This window comes from Acartia tonsa, chromosome 8, assembly GCF_053477335.1.
Source record: "Acartia tonsa isolate MP-2025a chromosome 8, ASM5347733v1, whole genome shotgun sequence".
Classification (NCBI taxonomy): domain Eukaryota; kingdom Metazoa; phylum Arthropoda; class Copepoda; order Calanoida; family Acartiidae; genus Acartia; species Acartia tonsa.
In genome coordinates, this window is record NC_137267.1 from 30,203,849 (window position 1) to 30,219,805 (window position 15,957).

General features: G+C 29.3%; 1 protein-coding gene across 1 annotated transcript in view; it reads right to left on the bottom strand.

Moving 5' to 3' along the window:
* LOC145326561 (uncharacterized) overlaps nt 1–7,182 on the bottom strand; it is a 148,132-nt gene extending 140,950 nt beyond the window's left edge. Inside the window, exon 1 of the mRNA XM_080169931.1 lies at nt 6,696–7,182. Within this exon, the coding sequence (XP_080026057.1) occupies nt 6,696–6,828 (133 nt within the window). The 5' untranslated portion in view covers nt 6,829–7,182. The remainder of the gene's footprint in view (nt 1–6,695) is intronic.
* Nucleotides 7,183–15,957: the final 8,775 nt, after the last annotated feature.

Below are 15,957 nucleotides of genomic sequence, written 5' to 3' on the forward strand. Positions count from 1 at the left end.
TATGGGGACTTTTATAAAGGAAATAATTAGTTGCTACAAACTAGCAGCGCCCTAACTTTTCAAATAATCTTAATCTTCAGTAGGTTATAATTTTTTGATGCTGTGAGAATTGGTGCAAAAAATATGACGTAACAAAAAAATTAGCCAATGAGAGGCCGTTATTGACCAATGGCGGCAATGGTAGTGGCCGCCATTGGTCAATAACGGCCTCTCATTGGCTAATTTTTTTTTGTTACGTCATATTTTTTGCACCAATTCTCACAGCATCTAATTTTTTTATCATGATTTTGAGTGTACATCAATTTATTTTCAATTGTCTTAATCCTTAAGGTTCGTGTTGAGCCCAGACACATAAATTATTATTGTAACAGGGGAGACAGACATTTGAGTAAATATGATGAGATTTGATAATTATTTCTTAAAAAGCATATTTTGAAGCAACAAAAAAGTCAAGATGGCATTATGAAATTAGTCATATAATATAATAATATAAAAAAATTAGTTATAAAATACAATTGACCAATGATAGGCCAGTATACAATTTACCATTAGTCAATTACAATGTATACTATTACTGGCCTATCATTGGTCATTTGTTGTGTATGACGTCATTTTTTTGCCACTATACGCACTTTCTGAAATATTTATTAAGAATTGGCGAATTTAAATAAATCTTTATAGGGATCTAGATGGATAAGACAAAGGCTAGTAATTTGATATACACCCCTGAATACTATTAACAAAATAACCCCTACCAAAGATTTGAAATGTTTTTAACAAGCTTGAACCAAAGATTTTAATCCAACAAATGAGAGAAATGTATATTTATATATTTTGGTTTCAGTTTATATAACAGTTCAAAGCCACTTTCCTTCCTAATGGAAAATGTAAATAAATATAGTTTAAAATTATTGATGGAAAAGTTTAGACAGTAAAGATTTGTATATCCCAATCAAGATAGATAATAGTCTCCAAAGTCAACGAATAAGATAACGTTTTATAAAAATTTGGGAACCATTAAGGCCAATGTCCCTTCCCTCCCTGATTCAAAGCTATTCTTATAAATGTGAAATGTTATGCTTAAAATTTGATGAAAAGGGGGGTTAAGGATAAAAGGAATGGGGTTGATTTCTGGTTTGCTATACACATTAACATTTCAGAAGGCATAGGTTAATGGCAGATAAAAAAAATTATCTCACACCTCCCCCAAAGGTAGAACAAAAAAAAACAATTTCACTGAATGAGCTAAAAAACATACAATAAATATTTAAGTTGAACATAGAAATATTTTACTTTTTATATATTAATCTATAGGTATCTATGGGTTATATACGATACGTAATATATATATATATATATATATATAAATAAGGCCTATTAGGCCACAGATAGTGGCTTAGATATAAAGTTGTATTATAACATGTTAATACAAAACCACTAATAAATCATTTTTGAAAATAACACAACAAAAAATACATTAATAGTAAAATCCAAACTCGATTTACATCCAACTTTTTTATTATTAAAAAATTATCTAAAGATATTTTTCTTTCTGTATTTTCTTTCACATACTTTGATTTTTTTGTTTTAAGGCCTGATACAAATTTTGTTTTAGTTTCATAGAAACATAAGAGAACTAGTTTAGTGTGTTTCGTTGCAAGCACACACACACACACACACAATCTTATATCAGTTGATAAATCCCACACACACACACTAAGACATTGAAATATCCTGCCCTTGAACAGCAGCATTCATTAGTCTGCCATAGATAGATAGACAGGGGGCAATTTAAGATAGATAGATAGAGTGTGAGAGTTTAAGATAGCTGATAGACGTTTTTCAGGGATATTAAGAGATAAGACAATGGACGATGAATTGATATACATCCCCAAATTCCAATGATGATATCAAAATTCTCCTTCTGTAGATAAAATTATAAGATGAAAAGTTTAGATGCTGCTAATTTGAACCAACCAATCAAGATTCAATAGTGAACCGAAAGGTTTTAAGCAAACAAATGAGCTAACGTGTTTACAAATCTTTAGGACCAGCATAATTTTAAGTCCAATGTCCCCTCCCTCCCTGGATATGTTCACACAACAATCAATCAATAATCAAAAGCCACAATAACCTACAATAATTTCTTTATAGACAAAAATTAAAACTTCCAGTCAAAGGTCGTGCCATCAAAGAGTTGAACATCCCAAGGAACATTGAACTATAACTTATAATAGTTCCCAAAGTTTTTTATACAAGTTTTCTTATTTGTTTGCTGAAAAACTTTTGGAACAATTATTAAATTTAAATTTAGTTGAAGATTATTTTTCATCAATAATCATTAAGGAAGTGGTAATTTTGTCCATTTTCTTATCCCTTAAGATCCCTATTCTGTATAATATTATTCTCTGGTTGTTCCCAAACCCGTTCTAATTGTAAATTGAAATTTTTCGGATAATGTAATTATCATATCCAATGATAATAACTAGGACAAGTATGTTAATAAGTAAAACAGCAAAAACAAATGTTGTATGAATAATAAAACAATAAACTGGAAGCTTATGGGATAAAACCTTGATGATAAATAAAATACTACTTCTAAGATTAAAGTTAATGGTGGAAAAGACCGAGCATTATCAAGATTAAATAAAAGTACCCAAAGTTTGTAAGTTAATGAATAGTGAAGTTAGGTCCAATGTCCCCTCCATCTTTGCCAAAACAGTCTTCATGTAAGACAGACAGAAGATTATTTTATAGTAGCTGTGCTACTAATTACTGAATTGTGAAACATGGCTTTCATCAAAGTTAAGGAATTCACTTATTATTGGCCAACATTATTGAATGGGTAAGGCCAATTAAGTAGGGAGGGAGGGGACATTGAGTTGTAAATAATGCTGTTACCAAGTTTTAGTTAGGTACAACCTTTTCCTTTATAATCATAGTCTTCAGAAAGGGTAATTTTGTATATCGATCTTATTGTCTTATCCCTTAGAATCCTCGCATTTAAGAAATGTATTGAAACTAAAGAAAATAAATTATACCGTAGAAAAGATTTCATTTGAAGTTTGTGAAATCTACAACAGAAAAGTATTAAATCTACTCTATCATTCAAAATGTCCTTCTTTATGCCAAAGTATTTTCTTGGCTGCTATAAAACATAGATTGCTGATTTTTTGTTTGAAAATTCATTCAAGAAAATTTATGAAATAATATCATGAAGAAAGGAACGGATAATTAAATGGTAAATTTTACTGATCAAATTTTACGAGCTGCTATTCGTTGGCTTTAGACTAATTGTGAGTACATTATTTTATCGTCAATGGTCCCATTCGTAAGATATATTTGACATAATATAAAGGGAACAATATTTTATATTGCTTCAAATTAAGGCGTTTTCTAAACAAGTTTGAATACAAACAAAGCCATATTTTTGAAACCTATGTAAAGATTTAAATTTTACCTTATTAGACAACTTAATGTAAAACAAGTGGCCAAATCTTTTTCCTTTAATCAAATATCCCTTCTATAGGACTCATAAGAAGCTTCCTTGAACAAGAATATATTTTAGAGACAGTAAGCCATACATTAAAACATTACTAACAGACTTTTTATTTCAGACTTCTATTGGCTGCAACACAATGGGAGGTGGGGCTGTAGAATAGTCTAAAACCATCCTGAATATAATATATAGAAGCAATATGTAGAGAAGCATCCCTACTAAAAAATTGCCAGTTTAGTCACACTTGCTTTGACAGGCACAGTCAAGCATAAACACAAATATAATATTGCATCATACGAGAGAGTAAAAAGCTGAAAGAGGAACAAACAATCGTAATAATATTAATTATGGCATCGATCGTATTGTAGACCGCTTTACGCGGATATTAAATAGAAAAACTAATTGTTTTAGCCCCGAGGGGCCGGAGGACCGAGCTAAAAAACTGGTGTCAATTTTTACATTTGTGGAAAATTGTCTGTAAATGATTTTTCAGTAAGACTGAGAACCGGTTCTAGTCAATCGGATATCAATTGAAGCCATACTCGAAACGATATTATAATTACAGTTTGTATTTAATATACCTATCCGTGTATAATCCTATCATATGAAGTAGTAGGATCTCGCTATCCATTGAACAGATTGAGTTCTCCATGTTGGAGAACATTTGCATAAATTAAAGGATGGTTTTAGGAATTTTATTGGTATAATCAAGTCTAAGAATGGTCACATACCTGGATGCCTAATAATAACAAGGAGGAAGAAACTTTATATCCTGTTATCTTATTCGTTGGCTCGAAAACTTTGTTAATTTTCATTGGTTTGATGGTTGGTGAATATCAATTTATCGTTATCTCCCTTAAGATCCCTGATTTTTACACACAAAAAACACACAATGTTTTATCTTTAAAATATAAATGATTAAAATATTTGTGTGGTCATTACAAAATAGATCTGGTCCAGATTTCATCTGTTAATTACATTATTTCACAACAATAATGGCAATACTTTTTATACAAGGATTTAGGACAAGTTTTCTAAAAAACAATGGCATGCAAACAAGCGCAGGTGAGGTTGGGCATACAGACATAAAAAGCCTTACTTTTTTATATACCAGGGTGCTATGTCAAAAATCACTGGGAATTAGAAAGAAAAAGAAGGTAAAAAGTTTTTTTCACTCAACATTTATCTCATATAGTAATTATAAAACTCAATGTTTATTAATTTTGTTTTTATGTGAATTATCTGTTTCTAGCTTATATATAACTTTAATTACATAATTTTTAAAATGCCTATTACATAAAATATTTGAAAAATAATAATTGGATAATAAAAACTAAAAAGCAGAAAGTTGGAAATTAAAGTTAATGTTTAAGAAACTACAAAACAAAAGCAGTCTTATCCACAATTAGCGCAGCATTAGATAGCTAAATTATTTTTGATAATAAAAACTTTATATTAATATAATGATGATTTTGGTAGGTATTATCATTAAATAAATTTAGGTTTTCTGAAAATATAAATCCATCAATCAAATAGAAGATATTGGCATTTTAGGTCAGTTTAAATCTTTATATAAAAGTAGCAGGATGTCTTTCTGTACCGAAAGTAATCGCCAACCACTGGACCGATATGATTCTCATATACTATGTAGCTTCTCATAGGTTCTGGAAAGGTGTATAACTATTTTAGAGGAGGTCTCTAGACATATGAAGATAAGGACAATGGTATATCCCAATTAAGTAACAACAAAACTTGAAATTAAAGTTTAGATGCATGAGTTTTTAACCAAGAGAAGATTGGTTGTGTCTCTAAAGTTTCCATCCTTTAAAATTACATTTAAATGCATTCAAAATTTTATATGATTAAAATTATATGTAGATTTTTAGTTGCTACTATATAATTCTTTTTTGTTTGTTTGTAAAACTATTAGGGATACGTTATTTTCTCAGCACATATTCAAGATAGACTGCTGTGAAGATACTACAGAGCATATAGTATACAACTTATTTTGTCCGTCGGTCTAAGCATCAAAATAAAAAGTCAAATATGAATTTAATGTGCGATTTCGTGATTTTCTATTATTTACAATAGCCTTCTATCACTTTTTATGACTACTGAACATCTACATTGTTCACATGTTTGTCCATTGGTCCATTTGTGATTTTGTTATGCTTCGCTACAAATGGATGTTGTCATCCTTGTTTTATCTTAATCTGATGTATACCTTCACAAAGACAAAGAAAGCATGTTCTTAATTTGGAATTACTATTTTATGGCATGCTAAATTTCTTTTTTTTCTCCTTAACATAATGCAGAAAAGAACACCAATAAAATGAAGAAACAAAGATGGATACTTTCTTTTAACAAGTGCATTTAATTCCGAAATATTTTAGGTGATAATTTAGCTAAAATATAAATAAGCTACATGAAGAAATCAAATTTACTTCTTTCTCAAAGGCAAAGTAAGGTTTTCTTTTCTATATCACCATTATCTAGTGAATCCTTTTATATAAAGTAGTAAGGTTTTTTGTCTGAAATAGAAAAAAAATCAATAACTACTGAACCGGTTGAGTTCTCAATTATATGGAAGCTTCTTAGATGGTAGTTTTTAAGATATTCAATTTTCATATCCAAGTTGGTTTTAGGCTATTTTCCTACTTTCCTTTCACCTTCGATTACAGAGCTTCTTGTTGCTAGAGGCGGAGCCGCTAGAGTTAATAAAAGCATGGAAATATTTAGGAGAACAACTCTACATATTACATTTTTGTAATAACATTACATTTAAAGCAACATCATACTTGGATGAAATTTAAGAAATGGTTACATCAAGAAGAAAGAATTTTTACGATGTTGTTCCGTTTGACGTTAAAGTCTTTCATTCAACAATCATTAATCATAAATACTGTTTTATTCATAAATTTATTTTAAGCTTTTATACGTTTTTAAGACAGTTTTAAATTTTAAAGGTATCTTAATCTAACTCCTCTAATAATTCTAAGATAGATAATTTTTTTTTTTTTATATATGCCATGTATCATTGTAATTTTGTATAACTTTTCAGCATAAAGTATTACGGTTTTTGTCTAGCTTACCCCTGTTTCGATTGAATTCTTCATTAAAGGGAAACTAAATATTGCTCCTGGGCAGGTTTTATTATATTTTATTTGAACTCTTTTAAAAGACCTCGTGATCTTACCGTTTGGATTTTGAGCTGTTCTCCTGTCAGCAGTTGGTGCCTGTTGACATAAAACTCCGTCGATAACAACCAAAGTTATAAAAATCATCGAAATTGTCGCCGAAATGGCCTGGTTTCTCAAACGGGTCACCATTTTGAGACCGTTTTTTTGTAACTTATTTGTTTGATTTTATTTCGTTCACCTAATCACCATTTGCAGTGCTTTTTGTGTAACTTTTAAAGCAGATATTTCTTTTTTTCTCTTGGTATATACACCGTTAATTATATAACATATCCTTGAAAGTAAAAAATCACTTTTTTATCAAAAATCTTTAACTATGATATGTTCACATTTTTGTTTTAGATTTTTTCGACCAAAAATCTAACAAAAAATATAACAGCCGGCGTTACAATGACGCCGTTTTTTTTGCGTCAGAGCAAAAGTTATAGTGACGCAATTGTGACGCACACTGATAATCACCACCCTTGACAATGGAAGGACCAAAGCTAGACTGAACCTTTAGCTCACTTATACCATAGCAGGGCTGGTTCGAATCCCTTCTTATATCACCAAAATATCAGATTTTTAAAATACTTTTAATTACTTTTGAATTATCTTTTTTAAAAAATGTTCGAAAATAAAACAAAAAATGTAGGAAGAAATACTACCCCTGTATTTTGAAAAGGGTGGAGTAGAAACAGGGGGAAAGGATGGTTATGGGATGAAAAGGGATGATATATAGGGGATGGGGGTGTAGTCCTATGCGCCTAAACTGTAGTAGAGAGAAGGATAGATAGATAAAGAGAGAGACGCACGTTACTAGGCGCACATAAGCACACACACATTTAAGCGCCGCGCTTAAAAACTACACACACACACACATATCCCTATATGTCAAAAGTACAATAGAACTATTACATATATTCATAATATCAATATAGTTACCTATAAAAAAATGTTTTATATACATACATACATATATATATCCTTAAAAATATAACTTGAAAATGTCAAAAAGCACTAGTTATAAACAACAAAATATGTATTTATAACTTAATTTTAAGTATAAATACTATTTTTTTGACACAATATTACTTTATAAATAAGCCTTAGTCATCTAAATAGTAACGAAAATTATCTTATTTTATAGTACGATAAAGGAAATATTCTTTTAAGCATTTTAAAATAATCAAATATATTTTTTTTTCTCCTAAATAAAATGGCATAATCAATTTTTAAATGTCAATAAACCCTTTAATTTAACCCGTTTAATCAGGGACTCAGGGAACTCATCAAATCCACGTTTGTGCTTTTATCAGCAGCTATAGAATACATTATTCTAGTCTTAAAAGTTTCATTCGTTGGTTAACCAATTTTTAATTTTATAAAATATTGATTGTGTTTTACGAACCAGCAGTGTCCAGACTTTTTAACCAATGATTTTTATCTATAGAAGGGTAAAATTCAATACAATAATTTGAGGTGTAAATAAATTTTTAGTCAATTGTCTTATCCCTTAAGATCCCTGGCTAAAATCAAAGTTTTAATGGATAAAATTTAACTATCTTCCATGGATGTATCCTTTTATTCCTGGGTTTAATAAATAGATTAAATGAACCGGACTATTGGTCGCACAACTAACGCCCTTATTTATCTCTCTTTCTCTCAAATACGATTGCTCTCTTTTTTCCTTTCTCTCTCTGTATGTAACTCTCTTTCACTCTCTTTCTTTCTCTTTCTCTTCTCTCCTTTCTTTTTCTGTTTCTATATATTCACATTATTTATCTACAATTCTCTCTCTTATTCTACCACTTTTATCTGTCTATCTTTCTCTGTGTTTCTTTCTTTCTCTCCCTCTCTTTCTCTTCTTTTCTGTCTTTCTATCTCTAAAAAACTCTTTCTATATTTTGTTCAGGGATGGAAAAGACATAGACGCAATTTAATTTATAACCTTCCTTCCCCTCAATATTCCACTCAGCACCCAAATAACTCAATCAAAATATTAGAGGAAGATTTTTATATTTCATTGTCTTATCCCTGAATCCTTTTTTATCTAGACCACAACATTATTGTTAAACAACAGCAACATGAACGTTGTTGGGAGGTAGTTGTTGGATAGCAGGGATACAGGGATAGAACATTCATTTAAATTACTTAGGTACACTTGTGCTTTTGGTAGATGATGAATGTTGTTTAAAGAAAAGTTGGAAAATAAATTAATCACCATTGTCCCCTGCCTCCCTGGATATGTAAAGACCGAATTGGGAATGGGGAAAAAGGAAACTGGATTTGTAGTTCAGTTTATCATTCTATCTCTCTTTAATCCTCTCTCTCTCTATCTATTTTTCTATCTATCTATCTATTTATATCTTTCTCTCCCTCTCCCTCATAATATTGTGTATTTTTTGTAATCTTTTGGTTGTTTTAAAATTATTACTAGTCAAAAACTAAAAAGTAAAGACGAAGTTGCCTTGACATGAAAGGCTAAATCATTTTACAAATTAACCCCCATCTAAAATAAGAGCCTCCCTGGAAGCGTTTTTTAGACCTTAATCAAATATAAACTTTTATTGTTGTATCTACTCTATTATTAAGATATGCCCGTACGTCTATCCGACTGACAAAAGAAAACTTTTTTTCAAATTCATCTTTTAAAAGTTATATTTATTTATTTATTGACAATACATGCTGCTATGCTACTCATAAACTCGTATGTCCTTGTTTTATTTAAGATTTAATTTCCTTATATCTCACTTTTAATTTGATCTGTGTCTGATGTCAATATATTAAAAACAGAAAACTTCATACAAAAAGAAAGAACCCGGTATTAGTGTCTTAGAAATTATCTTAGTGACGTAACTAAAAACGAGGGATTAGAGGGGAGGTGGGAAAGGTAACCCCTAAAAAAGAGATGGATAATAGAGGTGATTGATAATTGATAATTGATAAAGAAAATGTAGGAAATAATTTATACTCTCTGTACTTTCTACCATAGATTAATTAATTTGTATTTTCTAGACAAGGATGACAACATCCATAAAAACGAAGCACAAAAATCAGAAGGTAGAACAAACGCACAATAGCTAGAGTGTCAGAACTTAACAAGCAGAATATTAATTTTGAAGTCTAAATGAAATTGCACATAAATTTGTTGCAAAATTGCGTAAATATAGCATACAGTAAAAGGACATACTTCCGTGCAAAATTTGAAATCAATAGTATAATTCTAATATGTCTAATAAATGTTGTCAAAAAAAGGTTGAAAAAAATCCGCATATTATGTTGATATAAACTATAATATATTATCACTAGCAGTAACATCACTAGAAGCTTTTAGGGTGGTAAGGGGGAAAGTTCATTCTTCCAATTTTCAATTTAAGTTTTAAAACAAAGAAGTAAAATTGCGGAGATGGTACTTTTTTTCTAGGTGTTATTTTTTTTGGAGAGTGGAGAGCCCTCTTCCTAAATAGTTATAAACTTCTCTATACCTATAATAAGCTTCACTGTAAAGAAGAACCCTTTAGGTTCAGCGGTTAACAAGATCCGTTGCTACAGTCAAAAAAAGCTTAGCTTACTAATTTATATAATAGGATATAATAAAGTAACAGGATGTCTGTTTGTCTGTCTCTTTGTTTGTTTGTTTGTCTTTTTCTTTTAAAATCTAGAAAAATAAATTGGTTTATTAAATTGGACTCTCTCCTCCTCAAGTGCCCCAAGAGGCCTCTAAGGCGTAGCCGCTAGTAATAGGATACAGTAACAAAATGCTAATCCTTATATCAAAGTAAAAGAATGTTTGTGTGTGTGTGTCTATTTATATGGAAGGATCTTCCTAACTAATATGCTTCTCCTTTGCAGGGACATAGGTCATGGGAAGGTTTTTAACTATTTTAGGATAGGGTACCTGCACCCTCACGCGCTTAGAAAAAAAACCACCAACATTTTTTAAATTTTTTTCTTTTAAAACTAAATTGTCCTTTTAAGTATATCTGTCAGACAGACAGACAATAAATATATGGAGCAGATCTGTATAAATATAAGGTATCTTGACTAAAACTTACAGCTGGCTATCTAAAAAAGCAGTCGTGAAAATATTAAAGTAATATATATAGAGCGATAAATAGCTATGAAACCATTTTCCCTAATCAAAGACCCCTGACGCTGCAGAAGGTTGTTTATCAATAGAAATTTTGCTTTCTCACTTAGCTGCCAGAAAGCTCATAAGCTGTCATTGGAATAAGATTTGTAGGAACTTTACTAATTAATAAAAACCACCGTATATTTTGGTATAAGGATTTGGGGGACCTTTATTATTAATTAAAGTCATGTGACCTAATGTACAAGAGTTAAAACAATTAAATCAAAAGATTTTAGTGTAAAACTATTTGTAAATAAGAGTATAAGAATAAGATATTGTTATCAACGACAAAAAATAAATGTTTTGCCTAATTTTTGTAAAAGTTTAGAGCATATTTATCATTTAAAATCAATGCTATCTTTTAAAAAGTGTTTCCATTAATTTGATTGTGCTTTGTAAGCAAAACCTGTATTTTATTATTTGTACTGTGTAATTTTATTTGAATATTTAATTCAAAGATAGCAATTTTTTTTAAAAATAACCTAAGATGAATGTCGGAATTTTCTTATTAAACATAATAATGTATATATAATTAGAATAGTAAGACCTTGAAAATGAGCAAAAAATTATTATATGATAATTATCAGTAAATCTAACAGAATTTAAACGTAATTATTAAAAAGCTAGCTTCAAAAAATAATAATATATTTTTATTCAAATACTATAGTACATTCTGACAAGGATGATGATGTCAAGTTTAGCAACATTTAACAAATATGTCTTTTAAAAATCAGTTGATTTATTGCATGAAATATTGAAAATGTATATAGCAATTTACAGATTTTTATGATTTTCAGGAATTTAAAATAATTACATTCATTTGGTAACTGTAAAAGCAGAGTATAGCATTTATAGTGTCATAAATGAGCTACAATTTGAAATAATTTACATTTATTTATTAGGATGTAAAATCCTTTTATAAAAGGCAAATACAGATTGATTTTAATTACAAGTTTATTGAGAAAAAAAAACGGACTGACTGATGGATAGACAAAGTGAATTATAGAGTAGCTTCGCTACTAAATATGATGTATACAAGGACATGCGCACTGGTTCAGTTCACATTGCTAGGGACAAGTTGTAAGAAAGAAAGTTATCTATCTAGTACTAAGATAAAGATTTAAAAGCCTCCTAAAAAAGAAATATATTTTTAAAAACAAATTAAATATATAGTGCTGTTAACATGAACTTTAAAATTGTTATTATAGAAAATAAAAATAATCTCTACTTTCCGAAATAATTGTACTCAAGACAGCTTGTAATGAAATTATTATCCAGATTTTTACGATTTTATAATTTTTTGACAATGCCAAAATTGTTTTTTATACTTTATTAATTTTATGATATATGCATTATCTATAAAGGACAAACACAAATACATAATAAATTTTATAGTTAGGATATTGTTTCTAAAAATGAAAAACCCTGTATAAAACTCAGCCATTTTAGAGTCTAAGCTGTCAAATTTCTTGAGCAATGGGATTGTGTTGGTAGGTCTTTGCGATAGCTCTATATAGTCATGTACCCTTGCTCCCTCTATTCTCTAACTTTATTGTGAAAATAACATTTCTCCAACAATAAGGTTTTTTAAGCATGACCGACAGTCAGACAGACAAAATAATGTATAGAGTAGATGCAGGGGGGGGGGAAGGGGTGATTACTTGAGGGCACCCTCAAATTTTGGAAGTCGTTAAGTAGATGCACATATATCTTGGGTATAGTCCCTTTCATGACAATGCCTCTTAAGGGACGTTTCTTGGTAGATTTTATCCTATTTCTAGCCACTGCAGGGGGGGGCTCTATCCATGCGGGGCCATTTTCCTAACCCTGCAGGGCAATCACCTAACCTAACCTAAAATAATCCATCAAAAGCTACTGTAAAAAAAAATACATTAAAACACCTCTTAAAAGACCTTTTCACTTAAAATTTCAGTTGTCTTTCTTCAATAGCAGCCAAAAAACACACAAAGCATGTTTTAAATGGACGTACTGACTTTCTGTTAACAATGATAGAGTTGCTTTCTAAATTATACCTAACTGTCATAGGAATCATCATGAAGAGTTTGAAATTGATAGGATAATTATAACATGTCTTGTTTAATAATCTAAAATCAATTAATAATTTTATCTAATTTCAATTTCAATTTATCTATGAAATAAATGTAAAGCTGTACAGGTTAAGGCTACTATCTGACTCAATGCATTTCTTTTTCTCCTCTTTTTAGCAACCGAATGAAAGTAATTCTTTTCAATTCCAGATAATTATAAGAATTGGTAACATTTGCTTAGATATTTATTTTATAAAAACATAGCAAAAAAAATAATAACCGTATTATAATACAGGTATTAAATATTTATATACAAACAATAAAATTGAATATGAATAAAAATTAAGGATAGATCAATCAAATAATAATTATGTACAGTGTCAAAGGACTAAACAATCTTGTGAGAGGTAATATAACTTATGCATTTTAAAAAGATATTTGTTAAATAGACTGATTATTTAAAGACATATTTGTTAAATATGTTGCTCTACTGGATTTCATTACCCTTGTTAGAATGTACCATTCATAAAGAAGGTTATTTTTTAATGGCAAAACTGTTTAAGCTAGCTTTTTTAACAATTACGTTCAAATTCCGATAAATTTATTGATATAAATAATCAAATAATTAATTGTTTTGTTTTTATTCGTAATTGTCTTTTTTATATATACATTATTATGCTTAATTAAAAATTTCTGATAAACATCTCATTATATTTAAAGAAAAAATAGCTGTCTCTAAATTTAATATAGAAATAAAATTATTATGGAAAATCAATTGATTTTTCATGGTAACAGGTATAAGTTATAAAATACAGACGAATTTATAGATGTAATCTTGAAAAGATAGCTTTAATTTAAAATGATAAATATGCGTTATTTTTACCAAAAACTAGACAAAACCCTTTTTTGTTGTTGTTGATAGCAATATCTTATTTCTTTACTCTCGTTTATATATAGTTTTAACCTAATATCTTTTGATTTAATTGTTATTGGTTTGAAATTTTGACTAAAAAGCTGGCTTAAAAAATAGCTCATATGTGATAAAATATATAGCATTTTGCGCTAACTTATGATGGGTTTATACAATAAGTATAATTATAAAAGCAAATATTTGAAAATTATTTAAAATCATTCAATGTTTAATGTAAGATTAAGCCAATTATTAATCACGAAATTACATATAGGTTTTTTATTATTTTGCTAAATAATCTATAAAATATTTACACATTGTAAGTCAACTCTTGAGTTATGTAAGAAGTACAATATCAGCTCATAGATCTTATTTCAATTTTGAAAGATAATTTTATAAAGAAAAATAAAAAAAAAGTTGATTTTGTTTTTTAAAAGTGAGCAAAAATAATGTAGAATTTTTAGAAATATTTTTAATATTTTTTAAAAGCACAAAAAATCTTGATTTCAGGCCTATATTAACAATTCTTAAAAATCCTAGTAGTATCGACACATCCTATTTTTTTTACGTCACTAAGATAATTTCTAAGACACTAATACCGGGTTCAAAAAGAAAAAACTAGGTATAAGAAAAAAGGTACTGTCACACAAAGTATCCTCTTGAGCACTGATACACTTCCCCATTATCCTTATATTGGGTACTGGGTAGCCTCGTTGGGTTTGGGCACCGCAGGTATAGGCGTATTTAAGTCGTATTCTTTTATTGGTTAGACTTACCTAAAAAAATAAAATTAGAAGTAATAATTATTTATATAATGCACGGTTATCGAAGCTACTTTATAGTTCACGTTGTCTGTACGCCCGTTGGTCCCTTACACTATGGGGTTATAGGATTTACTCAGCTTCTATTAAAGCCGTACCTCTGACATTCACAATAGTACGACACGACTGCTTTAAAACAGCTTTAAGCTTTTTCTATTCTTATGTCTTCTTTCTCTTCCTCACTTTTTTATGAACACTGAACATTTGCTTGATAATTCAATTTGTTCGTTTGTCAATCCAAACTTAGGTATGTTATCATCCTTGTTTTCTACAGTGATGTTAGGTTTTTTCTTTTTTATCAGAAATTATTGTTATTTTTAAAGTTTTCAACCTTCCTAACCCTAACCCATTTTATACCTAAACCTAACTTCTACAATCAAACAGTTTATTTTACACAAATATTCTAATATTTTTTTTTATCCATCTATATTATATAGAGGTACTGATAGCAAGGAACTTGAGAGATAAGACGATACATTTTTGTAATTCTAAATGATGATGAAAAAAAATATTGGTTTTAAATTTTGGACACTGCTAGTTTTAACAAACCAATCAAGTCTTAAATAAAGTACCAAAAGTTTTAAGCCACAAACAGAAAGCGTGATTAAAAACTTAGGGTACCAAAATAATTTAAAGACCAATGTCCCCTCCCTTCCTGAGAGATAGGGGTCAGATTTGAACATAATGCTCTATGATCTCAAATATGTAAGAAATATAGAATATTTTATATTTTAGACAATTTTATATGCAGCACAACTTTGAGGTTTGATATACATATATTAATATGTACGTGGCTACGCCTATAACATTAATATCAAACTTTGTAAAATTAGTCATTATCATATTAGCGTTATATTAGGATCTTAAAGTAAAATAAATTTGAATTCAAACTCCCACCCCATAACTCCAACAGAGTGATTTAAACCATTAAATTTATATTTTAGTGATCAGCCATATACTTTACTTTATATAAATTTCCCATTGTTTCTTTCAATAAAGAAATCTTTAGATTAAAACACTACACACAAACATTGCATAATTTATTTTCTCGTATTCATTCGAATCCGGTGGATAGGAACCGGTTCTCATCCATACGAAAAAACTATGTCTAGCATCATATTATATCCAGCTTTCTACGAATATAAAAATGTACAATCATAAGATTAAAATTAGTTTTTTTAGCCGGTGCCTTCGGCACCTCGGGGCTACAAAAACTAGTTTTAATCTCATAATTGTACATTCTATATCCGCGGAAAGCCGTTTATAATACGATGCGAGAAATAACTATGATTAAATCTCTGCATATTTATCCCGTTCAATGGATCTTTTGAGACATAAAAAGAGCGGAAATGTATTGATTAGCAATGC